This window comes from Bubalus bubalis, chromosome 2 (genome assembly GCF_019923935.1).
Source record: "Bubalus bubalis isolate 160015118507 breed Murrah chromosome 2, NDDB_SH_1, whole genome shotgun sequence".
Taxonomy (NCBI): domain Eukaryota; kingdom Metazoa; phylum Chordata; class Mammalia; order Artiodactyla; family Bovidae; genus Bubalus; species Bubalus bubalis.
Window position 1 is genome coordinate 105,380,265 of NC_059158.1, and position 16,673 is coordinate 105,396,937.

The 16,673-nt window shown below is 37.2% G+C and overlaps 1 protein-coding gene across 3 annotated transcripts in view; it reads right to left on the minus strand.

The window, feature by feature from the left end:
- Positions 1 to 16,673, minus strand: part of ARHGAP15 (Rho GTPase activating protein 15) — a 698,570-nt gene that overhangs the window by 279,326 nt on the left and 402,571 nt on the right. For all 3 annotated transcript variants that reach the window (XM_025261723.2, XM_025261725.2, XM_025261734.2), the window contains one exon: positions 9,918 to 10,040. In XM_025261723.2, coding sequence (XP_025117508.1) covers positions 9,918 to 10,040 — 123 coding nt within the window. The remainder of the gene's footprint in view (positions 1 to 9,917; positions 10,041 to 16,673) is intronic.

Below are 16,673 nucleotides of genomic sequence, written 5' to 3' on the forward strand. Positions count from 1 at the left end.
GAATCTTCCCGACTCAGGGATCCAACCTACGTCTCCTGCAATGGCAGGCAGATTCTGTACCACTGAGCCACTAGGGAAGCCCATTTTCATGTTAAGATATGTCAAAATGAATTATTGATGGTAACATATCCACTCCAGTACTCTTGCCTGGCAAATCCCATGGATGGAGGAGCCTGGTGGGCTGCAGTCCATGGGGTCACGAAGAGTCTGACGTGACTGAACGACTTCACTTTCACTTTTCACTGTCATGCATTGGAGAAGGAAATGGCAACCCACTCCAGTGTTCTTGCCTGGAGAATCCCAGGGATGGGAGAGCCTGGTGGGCTGCCATCTCTGGGGTCGCACAGAGTCGGATACGACTGAAGCGACTTAGCAGCAGCAGCAGCAACATTTCCTATGCTCGTAGCCATCCACACATCTGCTGAATGTGGACCCTCATGAGGAGAAACTGGTTGGGAGAGCTCTGAAATGTATCATCTCTAGAGACACAGTCAGCATACATACAAATGGACTCTCGAATCCCAATCATACCATGAGTACCTCCTTTTCCAAGCACTATGAAAAACTGAATTCATCTCACTATATATGAAGCATTTATACACACATTTGTTCAAGTTATCCATCTCCCGGTCAGGAAGAAACTCTGGTTTCTTCTCCCTCCATTATCCATCCCACTACAAAATGAAATCAATTTTCAGCAACAGAATTACAAAAACTACAAAGGAGAAGGTAAAGTGCCAGCACTGGTTTTGGATGCAGTCTGTACAGTCTACTGAGGTCCTGAAAAGCTAACAAGAATTCAGCTGAAGAATCTTCCCCTGCCTGTGAGCTGGGTTTAGGAGTCATGAGGGAACTGTGTGGTATGAGAACACCTGCTGGAGAACAGCAGGGTATCAATAATAAATGCTAACCTTTAAAAGAGGGACTCCTGTGAACACTGACGAGAGCTCTGCATCTTTTTCTTCTCTTCAGGTGGTTTCATGGAGGAAAGATTTAGGATGTGATTAGAGGATTGAGCGGTCATAGACCGCCTCTCCAGAGGGCAGCACAGCAGCCTTTTGACCCAGGAAGGAAATAATCACATTGGCCTGACTTGGTCATCTGCAGCTAGTTGAGGATATGCTTCAGAGAGCAAATAAACTTGGGCTGGTGCAATGTCAGGGAGGGGAGGAGAGGCTTCTTATCCTGTACACGATCTACACACACATGCATACATGCCCAAACACATATGCACAAACATATACAATTTGAGTTAGAGCACAGAGTATGCTTAAAACATGGTTTATTACAAAACAAAACCTGTCTCTACCTGGTACTGTTTCCTTACTGGTGCTCATGCTGATTTCTTCTTACTTTATGAAAACTTGTCAGTCCTCAAACTGGAAGGCTTAAAAACAATATTTCGAACTGTCACCAAGATTAGACTAACTCTGTAAGCTGTGCCAAAACACTGGGCAGTCTTTTAATAATAAATAGTCCATGGAATGGCTAAACCTAGCACCTTCTGCCAGGACAAGAATTAATATGGGTTTTAGAGGCCATTGGCTAACAACAAAATGCCAGTATGCTATTTTCAAATCAATTGGGTCTTATTCATTTTATATTCTCCGTATTTAGCATGCCTGTTACTAGGAATACAGTCAGCTTTAGTGCTAAAGGCTGATGTTATCCAGAACTTTCTTTTACCTAAAAAAAAACAGAGATCTTGAGAACTCAACTCAAATGTTAGTAATATAATTTAAAGGAAGAAAAAAGGAGAATAGTAGAAAAATAATATTACCTGCAAACATACAAAATATAGTAGTTTATAGCAGGAAATTACAGATAATATCATTTTGTAGATACTAAAAATCAAGTATAGGTAAGTCACCATCTCAAATAATATATTCTAATGAGTCCTATGTGAAAAGTTCTCCCTCCATAAGAAAATAAGTTCTTGAACCACATGGAAGCCAAGTCATTACTCTGGCTCATTCTTTTCCCCCTTACCTAATTTGCTCCCATTTCTGGACCTCATTTCTCTCTTGTTGTTCTGAAGTTATTTTGCTTTTAATATCTCATAATATCAGGATCATTTCCTCTCTGGATAACAGGCTTTTAAAAGACATGGGCTTAACCTGCTAGCCAGGTGCACTTTTTCCTCAACATTTGCCATCTTTCATGGTGACCTGTATTTTATTATTTAACAAAAGCTAGCTATGTGGTACTCTATTATGAACACATTTGCTCCCAAGAGCCTTTAAATAACAGAAACTGCCTGGGAACTATAAATGCAGAGGAACCAGGAAGCTTATAGGCCAAGATAAAGCAGCTTAAGGTTGGCTATTAATTTTGGCTAATATTAAATCATGACACAGCTCACACGTAAGGATCACAGTTCAATTATGAACCATAAAGAAGTTTAAAGAAAAGAAGATTTACAAGATATTTTTAAGCACATTAATGCATATTGTGGAAGTTGTGAGAGTATTTCAGGCCCAAGCAATGATAGACCCATGCCCCAGTATATAAATTCAAATATAATTATTCTCAGACTAACACTGATAATGTGGCAAGTTGGAGCATATCTCTACTCAAAGGTATATTGCAGTGTTGCTCATATATATTTTGCTTAAATTAACAATGTGACAGGTAGGTTACTTTGTCATACATTAGCTCTAACAAATTACTTTAAAAATACTGTCCTCTTAACTCAATGATTTTGCTATTCATAAACATGACTGCTGAAACTTTAGGGCTAATAACTTATATCAGCAACTTGGATGGTAAAGCTTTCTTTACTCTTCGGTAGAACATATATTTTACAAAAGTACTGTGATGTCAAAGATATTATTTTATTATATGCCAGAAACTTAAACAATTGTCTGTTTGGGTAATTATTAAACATTTTAGCAATTGGATGACACCATGTTAGTGGGTGTAGATAGGAAAGAAAATGAGCTCATGCCCATTTTTGTATAAAGAGTACCATAATAAAAATTACCCCAAATGGTAAATATGAGCCAATTGCAAATGATTTTTACACTTTCCTTGAAGTAAATGAATTACTGCTGCCTTTCCTTGACAATTGTCTGGATTAATTTCTCAAACATTTAAAGAATACTTGAGAGAGTGTTTTCCTAGGGTCATCTTGGTCATGATTTCCTCTATAAACATAAGTAAGAAAAGAAAGAAGAGGGGAGAAAAAGGAAAGAAAGATGAAATCAAGGAAGGAAAGATAGAAGGAAGGAAGGAAGGAAGGAAGGAAGGAAGGGAGCTGCTGAATGTTTAAGATAAGTTGGGCACTGTGTGAGATTCTTTCATTTACATTTAAAATAAATAAACCTAAATATAACTTCATTTGAATTTTATGATGTAAATTTTATAAACCCAAAAGTTGATAACCAAATATTAAATTTATAACTGATAAATGAGATAATTTACCTTTAACCTAGCTTAGTCACATTCTAAAGCTGTTATGCTTTCAAATAAACTCAATTCTCTTAATTATAAAATAGAGTTGAAAATTTTCTCTCACTATAAAAAATTGTACACAGATTTATTCAGTTTAGCAAAAGTATATAAGGCATACTCTATCCTATGGAGATATTTGATATTTCAAGCAGGTTTGATAGTTCCTATAGATCACCCTAGAGCAAAAACATACCACTGACAAGCTAGCTCTACCCATGTATGCAGAATTACAGCTCATTTTTGTGGAGCCTCATTTTGTAACAAGAACAAAGAGCAATGGCCAACCAGACATGGGAGTGAAGTTACTAATGTGATGGAAAGAGAATCAGACAAATATATGAGTAAAAGGAACGTAGATGACATTGATGATTCAAAGAAGAGAAAATCTTAAAATTAAAAGTCCAAAACAACAGCAAATTGTAATTTATACAAGTTGATAAGTTAGAAAAAAATATAATCTATTTTCTATTTTCTCTCTTATTCAATGAATTAACATTTATTGAGTGTTAAGTATCATCCTCACTATTAGGAATGGGAGCATCATGGTCAAATAAAACTTGTCCTCATATAATGCGAGAGAGTGAGATATGTAAAAAAGAACGGAGAATAAGAAGGATGTCTAGAAAACTGAAAATATAATTGTTGAAGCAAAAATTATGATGAAACTGAGAATTCTTTCAGAACATGAGAAAAACCAATTCTGACGATCTAATACTCACATCCTAAAGATCACAAAGAGGGCAACAGAAAACTGATGGGAGAAAATTATTAACGTAATAAGAAAGAGAAAAAATTCCAGAGCCAAAGATTCACAATTCTTCAAGCTGAGTGCCAAGCAAAATAAAATTTAAAAATTCTGCCAACTGTATACATTATCTTGACTATAGAATCTCAAAGACCGCCCCCAATCAAAAACAAACAAACAAACAAACAGACAAAAGAAATCAACAATTCTGAAAGAAAAAAGAATTCAAAGGAACAAGAGTAAGAATGGAAACTGCAACTCTATATTCTAGAGGCAATGGGATTTTATGCACAACAGAACTATTGATTAAGTGTATGGACATACTGAAGATATTTTTAGACAGTCAAGGTCTCATGTTTTCTAATGAGTTACTGAAGGCTGTTACATAATAAGAGAAGAAATTAAAGCAAGAAAGAAAAGGCATGGGATTCAGAAGACAGTGAATACAGCTTAGAAGATCAATGAAAGGAAATCACAGAGTAATAAAGGTGAAGCATAGAAAGCAACTAACACAAATGGAGTGAGATTATGGAAGGATTTTAGAAGAGATATGCAGCTGATACCGCTCTAATGGAAAAAAGTGAAAAGGAACTAAGGAGTCTCATGGTGAGGAGGAAAGATGAGAGTGAAAAGCTGGCTTAAAATTCAACATAAAACAAACAAAAAAGAAACCTAAGATCATGGCCATAACTTCATGGCAAATATAATGGGAAAAAGTGAAAGATTTTATTTTCTTGGGCTCCAAAATCACTGCAGATGGTGACTGCAGCCACGAGATTAAAAGATACTTGCTTCTTGGAAGGAAAGCTATGACAAACCTAGACAGCATATTAAAAAGCAGAGGCATCACTTTGCTGACAAAGGTCCATATAGTCAAAATTCTGGTTTTTCCAGTAGTCATGTATGGATGGATGTGAGAGTTGGACCAAAAAGAAGGCTGAGCAACTGATGATTTGGAATTGTGATGCTGGAGAAACCTCTGGAGAGTCCCTTGGATTGCAAAAAGATCAAACTAGTCAATCCTAAAGGAAATCAACCCTGAATATTCGCTGGACTAATGCTGCAGCTGAATTTCCAACACTTTGACCACCTAATACAAAGAGCCAACTCCTTGAAAAAGATCCGGATGCTGGGAAGGATAGAAGGCAAAAGGAGAAGAGGGCAGGAGAGGATGAGATGGTTAGATAGTGTCACCGACTCAATGGACATAAATTTGAGCAAGCTCCAGGAGATAGTGAAGGACAGGGGAGCCTTGCATGCTGCAGTTTATGGGGTCACAAACAATTGGACACTACTTAGCAACTAAATAACAACAACAAAAGTGAAACCTGGAAAGCAATCAATACAAATGGAGTAGGATGATGGAAGGGTTTTAGAAGATATTCTGGGGTAAAAGCTAGGGAGTCACAGACTAAGGTACATAAAATGTTTAATAGAGAGGACTAAATCCTTTGAGGATGTAAAACTAAGAAAGCAATGAAAAATAACTTTGGGAGATAAACATCTGTACAAGAAATTCACAATCCCAAAATGTATCAAGCTAAACAATAGCGCAATTATAAGCAAATGATGAAGCATAAGCTTTAAAAATAATAACATTATAATTTGCACGGCCAATAAGGCCTGGTATCAGACCTATGGATAAATTAATCCAATCTGGCACACTACTTGGTGAAAACTTTTGTAATATCTACATGATTACATGACTGATCACTTCTTTCACATTTAGATTTGAAATATAGGGGATGAGGGTAGAATTCTTGATTGCAGCTGTGAAACAACTTTTCATGATGTAGAAGTAAAGACTTAACGGCAAAAGTAGAGGAGATGAAAGGGGAAAAGGACACCTTGCTTGTCATCTTGTCAGTGGAGGCATTAAGTCTCAATTGTCTATGGTCAACAGAACAATAAACAGAGGTTTAAGTATGTTGGATATTTCGGATGAAACCAATAATAACAGCAAGGCCAATTGTATTTGAATATTTGGGAGAGAAAAATACAGGTAGATGAAGTCTAGTTTAATTGTCAGATTCACTGTAAAATAAACCTGAAGTAATGTCTGAAATTTATAAAGAAAGATATTGAAACATTAAAGATAAGAAAGATATTAACAAAAATCTATACCCCAAATAACAATAACTAAGATATAGAGGCAGCCTTGAGAACTACAAATAGAAACCACCCCAAATGGTCCCTATAAGGAAGAAAATGAGTACAAGGCAGGAAAACACTGCTTTTCATCATAAATCCTGGAGGTGTACTATTTAATCCTTATACTGGCTGTTTCCCTTATAACAAACATTAAAAAACAGAAGTATTACCACATTGCTCTCAATTTCTACTAATGTCATCCAGTATGGTTTTTTTCTATACAAAGATGAAAGAAACCACTTTCAAAATACACAATATTCTTTACCATTTTGACATAAGGAAATGTTAGTTGCTCCTAAAAACCCAACCAATTATTATCTTTTCTAAAAATTGCATTGCCTGTGTTTTATGTTCTTGGATGTCAATGCTGCTATTTGAAAGATTACATAAGGTAGTTTGGCTGATGCTAATGAGCAATTACTTCAGTTCCAAAAGCAAGGAGAGGACATGTACAAACATACCTACCACCCTAAAGTGTACCCTATTCCCTATAATTTACATATTACATTGATTGGAGTTTTGTTTTCCGTGAGCAGCTCAATGTAATAAACTCATACATTTAAAAAGCTCTTGCCATTCCCTTGGCAAATGTGAAAGCACTTGGAGAAATTGAAGGCTTTTCAGAAGCTACTACTGCAGTGGGACAATGATTGTGACACCCCCTGAGCTATTACTATTTCTTTTCATTGGGTGATAATTCAGAATTTTCTGCTGGCCCCTTTTTGGCATCATAAGGTACCCTTTTCATTAGTCATATTAAAGAAATTAGAAAATGCAGCCCCATTAAGAGGCTACTTCCCTATCTAAAATCTAGCCAATGAAATCACATATTGGCCGGGTCTTCATGAGTCCAAAAATCAGGTTTTAAAGAAAAGGTTTGTGCTTGAGTTTATACTGTGCGATATTGTGACAGTTTTCTTTTCACCTAAAGTGCTTTGTGAATATTGTTCTGCTGGGCATTGAAAGTCAATAAAACACAGCCTTTCCTGCCCCACAGTGGGGGCTCAATAAACGCTGGTTGAATTCAAAGCTCAGGCCTCTCAATCTGTTGGGAATGTTGCATAAAAGCGTAAACACTTTGAAAAGTGGCTGTGGCCTTGCCAAACCCCTCCTAGGTATCAGGAAGCATGCTTGTAAGACCCAAACTACCATGTACAGCTTTCCTAAACCTCAGTAATGGAGGTCTTTACTCAACATATGCAAAAGAATATATTAAATATATATTATTTGAATATATATTTAATATAATTTGGGAAAACACACTCCAGGACAAATTTAAAGGCATTATCCCTTTTTTCTAAATAATTCTTCTCTAGAAAGAGTTAAGTCATTTTACTTGGAGAAATTAACCATTTAAGTGTTAATCATTGATTTATTTTGTGTGATTTTTCACAGCCAATCAAAAACACTGTTTTCATTTTTTCGCCTAAGTCTTTGCCTTAAATATGCTAAGAAAATGGACTTGACATACTAAATTTGACTGGGTCAATATCTTTAAAAATTGGTTTAATGCTTTCTATTCAGTTAAAAAAAAAAGTCTCAGAAGCCTTACAAAAAATTCACAGTTAAAACTGAAACAAGCCCAAGAAGTGAGTGCATTTGCATAACTTGATCTGTATTTGGAAGAAAATTCCACTGAAGACAACAATGGAAGCTTATCAAATTGGAATTTCACATAGATTTTCCATAGCCTTACTAATGAATTCTGACTCATTGGTCAACTATGGTGAAAATGCAATGGAGCTTTAAGATAGGAAATGTACCATCGGAGTGTGTTCAGTGGTTCCATTACATCAGTATGAAAACTGCATTAGGCATCCAGTTTCTCTGCTGTTTTCTGAGACCAATTCTAGAGCACTATGGTTTTTAATTCTTTAGCATTTTGATTGGGACCAGACCATGCCACTGAATTAAAACCTTTTTTATTTTGCTAGAGTCTTGAAAAATTTGGAGTTTGTCAGACTGTAATTGTTTGGGCTGCTTATCTGGGTTTATATTTTGTCATGATAGCAGGTAACATGCTACTGATTTTTTTCTAAGAAAATGATAATCCATGGGATAAATTCTAAGGTAGAACTGGAGGTACTGCAATATTATGATGTGAAGTTTAGTCTGTAGAAGACCAAATGCAGTCCACTGAAAAGGACATTTCAGAGAGTAAAAGTCTGAGCTTAAGACTGATTTAAAGCAGGTGCTAGTTCTACTTCCAAATGTTTATGTTAAAGAATTTTCCACTCTATTAGTGATAGGTATGTTCATGCTTCACAAAATTTAACCTTTCACAATTGGTTCAAAATGCTAGATGATTTTTGTGATATGTTCACCTATTTTAAAAAGAGACTGAAGTTAATAGGTCAGATGGCTATTGTAAACTATTGAAATAATTCTCGTCCCAAGTAGTGCTGAAAATACTATCTGCTTTGCCCTGTTCCTGATAAATACTTGCATCATAAATCACTTTTTGACTTCTATAAGGATGTCTTTCCACTTCATTCTCAAAGTTTATTTTAGTACTTTATTTTAGCCTATTTTCAAATTCTTTCTTGTATTTAATTTTCAAAATGTGTCCATTGGTTAGAAAATCTGAAAACCAGGGAGAATAATGGACTTGATGAATATATTTTTTTCTTAGGAAAATAATACATTTGCCTCTGTGATCTATAAGGTGATTTCCAGTCATAGAAATCTACATCACTGGTTTTATCTGTCCATCCATCCTTTCATCTATCTGGTAACAACAACAGTAATGAATGATAATAATATTAGTGATAGCAGAGGACATTTTTTGAATACTTATATTCCAGAAGCGCTGTTAAATACTTTAAATGGATTAACTCATTTGTTTAAGAGTCTTCTCAGTGATGGGTATAAGTATCCCCAGTTAAAAGAAGAGGCTCTGAGATAACATCTCTGAGGCTCAGAGATAACAACTTGCTCAACATCAATATTAGTGAGTGGTAGACTAGAAGTCTGAGTCCCAATTACAGTCTCATGCCAGAGTGTTCTTCTCTTCTGGTGTTGGAATGGTGGAAGATATTTTATATACTTTACACATATTTGCAAAATATCTGCTTATTTCAATTTAGATTGAGTTCTGGGTCCTCCAGTTTTCAAACCTGTAAGTTTTCACGACACTAGTTTATCTTAGACTTTCTTCCTAGCCCTACTTCAGACTATGACTAGGTGATCAGATAACTTATTATACAATTCAAGACTCAATTGAGAATGAAAAGGGATGCTGTTAGTAAATATTCTGGAGCAATAGGTACATCGAAGATTATCCCAGCATGTGGGGTCATTCTAATGGGCCACTGGGATGTTTCTTCTTGGCTCCCAGATCCTCTGAGGGCAAAGCCTGGTATTTTTTCAATGATCTTATGATACAACCTTTATTTTCTCAGGATTAGTTTTCTGGATAGCTATTTTTCCTTCTGTCTTAGAGCAGAACATTTAATAAGCAACCTAAGAAGAATAAAATCTCCTAAAACTCCTTTAGAGCCAACTAACTACTGACAGAGAGGCACATTCATTTATCACTGTTACAGTAAAAGTATAAAATATTCTATACCTTTAATAAGTCCTTTTTCTTGCAGAGTTTTCAGGGAAGGTCTTCGGGTAATAAACTTCTTTAATCTGCTTTTAACTCGGTTTTTGTCGCTTGTATCAGAAGCACTATGATGCAGTCTGAACACTGGAGATTAAAAAAAAAAAGTCAGAGGCTTTCAGTAAATTTTTCCTTTATGATTATTACTTTATGCAAATATGAATAGAAAACTGCTAGTTATGGGATGACTACCTGAATTCATAGCTCAGGCCCTTCTGTTTAGACAGGGCACAGGAGTAAAAATTTGCCATGTGAAAATATTAGCTCTGTTGCTACATGAACATGTAATGAAAATGTGGTTAGGTCCATATTTTCACAATTTATTTTCACATTAACTTCCTCATAGTTAACATGATAACTCATTTGGATAGCTCCACCTGTGTATGTATGTGTGTTTAGTCAGTCGTGTCCAACTCTTTGCAACCCTGTGGACTGTAGCCCACCAGGCTCCTCTGTCCCTGGGATTCTCCAGGCAAGAATACTGGAGTGGGTTGCCATTTCCTCCCCCAGGGGATGTTCCTGATCCAGGGACCGAACCTGCATTTCCTATGTTTCCTGTGATGCAGGTAGATTCCTTAATGCTGAACCACTAGGGGAAGCCCTCTACCAAACTGTATCTGTACACAAAATTATAGAAAAGTTCATCTAACTTGCAGAGAGAAAAGCTCTTGTCAATTTCAATTAAAAGCAATGACAAACCTAGAGAGCATTATTAAAAAGCAGAGACATTACTTTGCTGACCAAGATCCATCTAGTCAAAGTTATGGTTTTCCCAATAGTCATGTATGGATGTGAGAGTTGGACTATAAAGTAAGCTGAGCACTGAAGAATTGATGCTTTTGAATTGTGGTGTTGGAGAAGACTCTTGAGAGTCCTTTGGACTGCAAGGAGATCAAACCAATCAATCTTAAAGGAAATCAATCCTGAATATTCATTGGAAGGACTGATGCTAAAGCTGAAATTCCAATATTTTGGCCACCTGATGCAAAGAGCTGACTCATTGGAAAAGACCCTGATGCTGGGAAAGATTGAAGGCAGGAGGAGAAGGGGACAATAGAGGATGAGATGGTTGGATGGCATCACCAACTCAATGGACATGAGTTTGAGTCTTCAGGAGTTGGTGATGGACAGGGAAGCCTCCTGTGCTGCAGTCCATGGGGTCGCAGAGTCGGACATGACTGAGTGACTGAATGAACTGAATTGAACAGTAGGAAATTTAGGCATTTTCAAAGGTCCTGCATACCTAATGATTTTTTTCAAGCTTCTTTATCAAGTTAAGAAAGCAGATATTTTTAAGATTTCAGATTCCCCTGGCCATCCAGTTGCTAAGACTCTGAGCTCCCAATGCTGGGGTCCAGGGTTTGATCCCTGGTCAGGAAACCGGATGCAATTAACAGTTCAAATGCTGCAACTAAAGGACTTTGCATGCCACAATGAAGGTCAAAGGTCCCTTGTGCCCCACTAAGACCTGGCACAGCTAAGTTAATTCATTAATTTTTTAAAAAGAATGCAGATACATCTTTCTCTTCTTATTTGTGTGAAATTACCACTAGGTGAAATTCTGTAACTCATATTGACTCAAACTTTTGCCATGTCTTCATCAGTCCCCCATCTCAGTTTTACTAGCCTCACTGTTATCATGAAAGTTAGGTGTGTATCTATTAATAATTCATTTACTAAGCACATGTTTGCTGAATGCCTACTGATTATCACATCCTATGCTAAAGGATCTGGATTCAATGATGAACAAAACATTTAAGGTCTGTACCTTCATTAGCACAGAGCCTAAACACTTTCAAGTTATCTTATTATTAATGACATTATTAACAGGGGTTCCCTTGTGGCTCAGCTGGTAAAGAATCTGCCTGCAGTGTGGGAGACCTGGGTTTGATACCTGGGTTAGGAAGATCACCTGGAGAAGGGAAAGGCTACCCACTCCAGCATTCTGGCCTGGAAAATTCCATGGACCGTATAGTCCATGGGGTGGCAAAGAGTCAGACACAACTGAGTAACTTTAACTTTCACTATTAATAATGATTCTTATCATTAATCATTGTGCTGGAGAAGACTCTTGAGAGCCCCTTGGACTGCAAGGAGGTCAAACAAGTCAATCCTAAAGGACATCAACCCTGAATATTCATTGGGAAGACTGTTGCTGAAGTTGAAGCTCCAATACTTTGACCATCTGGTGGGAGCAGCGAATTCATTGGAAAAGACTCTGATACTCGGAAAGATCAAAGACAAAAGGAGAAGGGGGCAGCAGAGGATGAGATGGCTAATAGCATCATCAATTCAATGGACATGGATTTGAGCAAACACCGGGAAACAGTGGAGGACAGAGGAGCTGGGCATGCTGCAGTTCACGGGGCCACAAAGAGTCAGACACGACTTAGCAACTGAACAACAGCAACAAAACAATAAAATCATTAATAATTGGTAAAATGATAGGAATTTATTGTCTCTATGCCATGAGATACTCATCTTAACAGGGCCCTTCGTTGTCCTCACCTAATTACCAATTTCATGTGACGATTTGGGACACCTCAGTAGGAAAATGGAGGTCTTTTCCTCTCAAATCACATTTCAGAATAAGCTGATCATTCAATATTAGAGCTTTCCAGGTGGCTCAGTGGTAATGAATCCACTTGCCAGTGCAGGAGATGCAAGAGACACAAGTTTAATCTCTGGGTCAGGAAAATTCCCTGGAGTAGGAAATGGCAACCCCCTTCAGTATTCTTGCCTGGAGAATTCCATGGACAGAGGAGCCTGGCAAGCTATAGTCCATGGTGTCACAAATAGTCAGACAAAACTGAGTGACTAAGCATGCAGGCACATACACAATCATTCAAATGGGTTAATAATACTATATCTAAAATGTATTGAGACCTTACCATATGCTTGAAACTCTCCTAAGCGTATAATGTGATTTAACCTAATTCTCCTACAGTGTAAGAAGGGATTTTATGTACTTTTATAAACACTGTTCACTAATGTGTCCCTAATACTGCAACATTGTTTATCACATAGTAAAGGTTTAATCAATATTTTCTGAATCAAATCACAAAATGATCTTTTGAAGTATTGGACAGAGGAGCCTGGCACGCTGCAGTCCATGGTGCCACAGAGTCGGACATGAATTTAGAGAGTGAACAACAAACAAAACTAATTCTACTCATTTTAAATGGTGAAGAAGCTAAATTAAAGAGGTTAAGTAACTTGTTCAAAGTCAAGTTGGGATATGGGACCAGTCTAATAAGATTTTTATCTGGTATTCTAATATATTGGAGTATTTTATTTTGGGGGGCTCCAAAATCACAGCAGATGGTGACTGCAGCCATGAAATTAAAAGACACTTGCTCCTTGGAAGAAAAGGTATGACCAACCTAGACAGCACATTAAAAAGCAGAGACATTACTTTGTCAACAAAGGCCTGTCTAGTCAAAACTATGGTTTTTCTAGTAGTCATGTATGGATGTGAGAGTTGGACTATAAAGAAAGCTGAGCACTGAAAAATTGATGCTTTTCAACTGTGGTGTTGGAGAAGACTCTTGAAAGTCCCTTGGACTGCAAGAAGATCAAACCAGTCAATCCTAAAGGAAATCAGTCCTGAATATTCATTGGAAGGACTGATGCTAAAGCTGAAACTCCAATACTTTGACCACCTGATGTGAAGAGCTGACTCATTGGAAAAGACCCTGATGCTGGGAAAGATTGAAGGCAGGAGGAGAAGGGGACAATAGAGGATGAGATGGTTGGATGGCATCACCGATTCAATGGACATGAGTTTGAGTCTACTCCGGGAGTTGGTGATGGACAGGAAAGCCTGGTGTGCTGCAGTCCATGGGGTTACAAAGAGTTGGACACGACTGAGTGACTGAACTGAACTAACAGTGAAAAATGGAAGGTGAAGGAAAACGAAAGTATCAGGAGCTCAGTTAGTCTTTTAAAATAGAATGGTTTTAATCAATTAAAAAATTTTATGTTGCTATTGGGTACAAAACAGTTTACTGAATGATAGCTGTAGGGGAGCTACACTTGAGCCATTCTATCCCCTCCTGAGGAACTCAGAATAAAAAGAGAGAGAGTTAGGAGGGGACTGGAGCTGGGAGAAAATAAATTGCTTGAATTAAAGGATTTGAAGTCAAATTTTCCTAGTGGGGTCTCAAAGGAACCCATGAAAGTGCCTAAGGGAGAGTGTCTAGCTTTACAGAGTCTGCCAGGCCTAGTGTGAGAAGCTTTCTTGTAACTGGTCAAATAAGGACATTTTTGCAACCTCCTTCCTTTAGCTTTGACCACAAGGTAGTTACAAACTTTTGTTAGCAAAATGGGGAGTTAGGGTGAAATGCAAGGCTAAGGAAAAGAGAGGAAGACATCTTGCCCTCCTCCTAGCTAAGTATAGAGTGGAGCCTTAATTTTAAATTAAGTGAAAAATTTAAATTATCACATGGGATTATACACTATTAAATACTAAGTTAAGACAGTACTTGCCACTTAAAAGATCATAATATCTTATATTACCTCAAAGGAAGGTTCTCAGCTTTGGCACTATTGGTATATTAGGTCAGACAATTCCTTTTTTCAGGGGGTTGTCTGTGCAGAGTAAGGGTGTTGAAAAGCCTCCTTGGTCTCTACCCACAATATGCTAGTAGCATCCTCTCCTAAACTGTGGCAATCAAAAATGTCTCTAGACATTTTCCAATGTCTCCTGCGGGGAGACGGAGGAGACATATTCCCTGTTGAGAATCATTCCCAACTGAAGGGAAAATTTTCATTGATTGGTGGTGGAAGGGCTACTCATGGACTGACAAAATGTAAAGGAACTGTGAAAAGTGAAAAAAGTCTTATTTTAATAATAAATCTCTCTATAAGCAGCATATATTAGCTATATGGACTTCCTTGGTGGCTCAGACAGTACAGAATCCACCTGCTAATTCAGGAGACCTGAGTTTGATCCCTGAGTCAGGAAGATTCCCCGGAGAAGGGAATGGCAACCCACTCGAATATTCTTGCCTCAAGAACTCTATAGACAGAGGAGCTTGGTGGCCCACAGTCCATGGGGTCACAAAGAGTTGTGTCCAACTCTTTGTGTCACACACAAGAGTGAATAACAGTTTATTACATATACACATATACTTAACATATATATCTGATGTATCATCTATTACATTTTGCGTGTGTATGTGTATCTTAACTTAAAATGGTTTGAGGAGCAGTGCTTTAGAGCTGCACTGTCCAATTCAGTAGTCACTAGTCACTCTGGGCTATTGACTACTTACAATGCTGCTTTTGCCATAGGTTGAAATAATAGTGTTTGGGGTATTTTTGTTAAACTATATTATTAAAACTTATTTCTTGTTTCTTTAAAAAATGTGGCTATGAGAAGATTTTAAATTAGGCTCAAATGTTCCTGGACAGTGCTGCTAGATGCTTAAAAAAATATACAAACTGGCCACATGCATGCATGGTAGTGTTGGATTTAACTGCTGTGGATAAAAATGCATATGGTCTCTACAGTAATAATACAGTATGGTGAGGAGTATGAAGTACAAGAGACTAAGGGATCTTAGTGGAGGAATTGACCTCAGGTCATTCTGGAGAAATACCAAGAGCCATTAGAACCCATGCTAGCCACAACTGCTCTTATAGGACCGTGAATATCAGGCATTAACTGACTCAAAATTTTATGACTGGATGAGTCATTTTGAGCATCTTAATATGCTGTGCTTACATTCTAGCCTATCAACTTTCATTTGGGTCTGGTCATATAAAATCTGCTCCAACTGACAGCTGTTAAAGGCCCAAGGGCCTTGGTTCTAGTTCTGGGGGCTAAACGAACGAGTATCCTTCAGGAGAAACCTACCTCAGTAATTTGGGTCTCAAAGTCTGCTTTTGAAATGATATGGAACAAACAATCTAAATTTTCACAGGTTACCAAAGGTATTATTTTCTATTTCTAGTCTCATGTCAAAATCCCGTCATTTTCCATGACAGGCTGCCAGGAATTCAGAGTCAATGATGGTATTTTTTCTGCCATTTAGGGACTAGTAAAAATGATATGATTAAAAAGTACTTTGCAAATTAAAACACATATACACATGAAAGTAATTATATAGTAAGTTATATATTTTTGGAAACAGGTACTCTGGTGATAGTACTCTTAATTAGATGTGTATATATGTGCATATATACATACGTATATATATATATATATATATTGTTTTCAATACCACCATCTGGCTCCACATGTGTGAAATGTGTGTAAGGTACACTGTTTTTACAAGAAAAATGCAAGTATACTTTAAGATGCTTTAGCTTGTTTGCTTCTCATACATTCTGAGAAACTAGCAGTCTTGGATATGATTACACAGTTTTTAACACAGCCAAACTATCCAAAGTTGCCTCTAATGATGACTTTCCTGGAGACAGACTACAGCGTCAACTTCCATTTCCTGATGCCATAAATAATCGTCCTTAGATGACAAGTCAAATTGCCAGGCCTCTGCCATCATTCATTCTGCTCATTTTGTTCTAAGAAGAGTTGTGCAAAAGTTAAAGTCAATAGATGACTGTAATATATGGCATAGTTTTTAATTAACCAAATAACTTTAAAGCACTGTAAATACAAACCAAAAATGTAAAAAAAGCACACGGTTATAAAGCAAAGTCCATCACTGGACCCCTGTAAACAGCAGTAAAAGTCTTTGAATATTGCGGTTTACA